This window comes from Apium graveolens, chromosome 7, assembly GCF_009905375.1.
Source record: "Apium graveolens cultivar Ventura chromosome 7, ASM990537v1, whole genome shotgun sequence".
In the NCBI taxonomy this organism is placed as follows: Eukaryota; Viridiplantae; Streptophyta; class Magnoliopsida; order Apiales; family Apiaceae; genus Apium; species Apium graveolens.
In genome coordinates this window covers 19,518,117-19,520,491 of record NC_133653.1, presented here as the reverse complement: position 1 = coordinate 19,520,491, position 2,375 = coordinate 19,518,117, and the positions used below count along the sequence as shown (strand labels likewise).

General features: G+C 42.2%; 1 protein-coding gene across 1 annotated transcript; it reads left to right on the top strand.

Annotated features, from left to right (window-relative positions):
- The first annotated feature begins 209 nt into the window (after positions 1-209).
- On the top strand, positions 210-1,781 carry LOC141673363 (uncharacterized). Its single transcript, XM_074480103.1, has 2 exons — positions 210-972; positions 1,063-1,781. Exons 1-2 carry the CDS (start codon positions 210-212, stop codon positions 1,779-1,781), a joined length of 1,482 nt encoding a protein of 493 aa, XP_074336204.1.
- The last annotated feature ends 594 nt before the right edge of the window (positions 1,782-2,375 follow it).

Sequence of the window (2,375 nt, the reverse complement as noted above, 5' to 3'; positions counted from 1 at the left end):
TTCTCTTGTACTTAAGTTGTTTCCTGTATGCGAAGTAATAAGATCACTACCTTACATTCTTATTTTCTCTCGTTTTACATCATACACATATACTATATATAATATTGCAGAGTGATCAGAGGTGTACGCCTGGGCGTGTTTCATCAATCTGGTATCAGAGATATATACATACATAGTATATGCCAAAGTGGATGCCCAAGAAGGATACAATGGAAGCGAGTAAGATAGAGATGAGCAAGACAAAGGAGGTAGTGGGTCTCAGTTATCCCATTCTGACGCGAGGGAACTATACGACATGGGCAATTAAAATGAGAGTTTTCATGCAGGCCCATGGAGTATGGGATGCTATTGAGCCTAAGGATCTAAAGGCTACGGTGGAGGAGAGAAAGGACAAGATTGCTTTTGCTGCTGTGTACCAGGGAATACCTGAAGACTTACTCTTGTCTATTGCAGAAAAGACCACGACGAGAGAGGCATGGGAAGCTATAAAAACTATGTGTCTGGGCACCGACCGCGTGAAGAAGGCAAATGTTCAAACCTTAAAAGCTAAATTTGAATCCCTAAAGATGAAAGATACAGAACAACTTGATGAGTTTTGTATCAAACTGAATAGATTGGTAGCGAATATACGGGCACTAGGGGAGTCTATTGACGAAGGATATGTGGTAAAGAAACTTCCCAGGGCAGTGCCAAAGAAATTTCTACAAATAGCCTCCACAATCGAGCAATTTGGGGACTTGGATACGATGTCAGTCGAAGAAGCGGTTGGGTCCTTGAAGGCCCATGAAGAACGCTTAAAGGGTCAAGGTGAACATAGTAGAGGACAACAACTATTACTTACTGAGGAAGGATGGTTGAAAAAGGAAAAGGAAGAAGGACAACTGTTGTTTACCAGAGAAGAATGGCTCAGGAGATCGAGCTTGAAAAGCAAAGGAAATGGCAGCGATTTTAAGACCAAAGAAGAAAATCGAGGTATAAGGGATAAGAGTTGAATCCGGTGCTTCAACTGCTTGGCATATGGCCATTATGCGGCTGAGTGTCATAAACCAAAAAGGGAAAAAGAGCAACGTCTGGAGGCTAATTTGGCTCAGGCTCTAGATGACGAACCAGCGTTGTTGATGGTGGAATATCGAGGTGACAAGGTGCTGCTAAATGAGAGCAGGGTTAAGCCAAAGTTGAGGACAGAAGTCGAGGATAAGCAAGGAGGATCTGATGTATGGTACTTGGACAACGGAGCGAGTAATCATATGACCGGGGAGAAATCAAAATTCAGAGAATTGGATGAAAAGGTGATTGGTCAGGTACGCTTTGGTGATGGATCGACAGTCGACATACGAGGTAAAGGTTCGATATTTTTTAAATGCAAAGATGGTGAGGAGAGAATGTTTAAAGATGTTTACTTTATACCCAGTTTGTGTAATAACATACTGAGCTTAGGGCAATTATCTGAAGAGGGCAATCGAGTTGTAATACACGGTGATTTTTTGTGGGTCTATGATAAGATTGAACGACTACTAATGAAGGTTAAAAGATCAGGAAACAAACCATACAGGGTTGTGGCAAAAACTGTTGATTCGAGTTGTTTGGTGTCAAAGGAGGAGGAAGAAGCGTGGCTCTGGAACTCACGCCTTGGCCACGTTAACTTCCAAGCTTTGAATCTAATGACAAGGAACAAGATGGTTGACGGTGTACCAAAGATTATACAGCCCAGGGAAGTGTGTACGGGGTGTCTAATGGCGAAGCAGAGTAAGAAAAGTTTCCCTGCACAGTCAAGTTTTTGAGCAAAAAAGGTTTTAGAACTGGTGCATGGAGACATTTGTGGTCCAATCATGCCTGAAACACTGAGGGGAAGTAAGTATTTTTTCCTCCTTGTGGACGACTTCAGTAGAGCCATGTGGGTGTTTATGTTAAAGTCTAAGGATGAAGCGTTTGAGGCTTTTAAAAGGTTTAGGTCTCAGGTCGAGAAGGGATCAGAAGCAAAGCTGAAATCCTTTGGCACAGATAGAGGGGAAGAGTTTTATTCGCGATAGTTTGATGAATATTGTGAGCAGACAGGTATATACCATCAATACACAACTCCATATACACCGCAGCAGAATGGTGTTATGGAGAGACGAAATCGTACGATCGTGGCTATAACCAGGAGTTTCCTTAAGACAATGAATCTACCATCGTACTTTTGGGCAGAATCGATGAGACACTCTGTGTATGTGCTAAATCGGTTGCCCATGCGTGCTTTGATAAGAAAAATGCCTTATGAAGCATGGACAGGAACAAAGCCAAACTTGGAATATTTTAAGGTTTTCGGGTGTGTGTCACATATGAAGATTCCGAGTGTCAAGACTACTAAATTGGATGATCATAGTAGGGTTGTG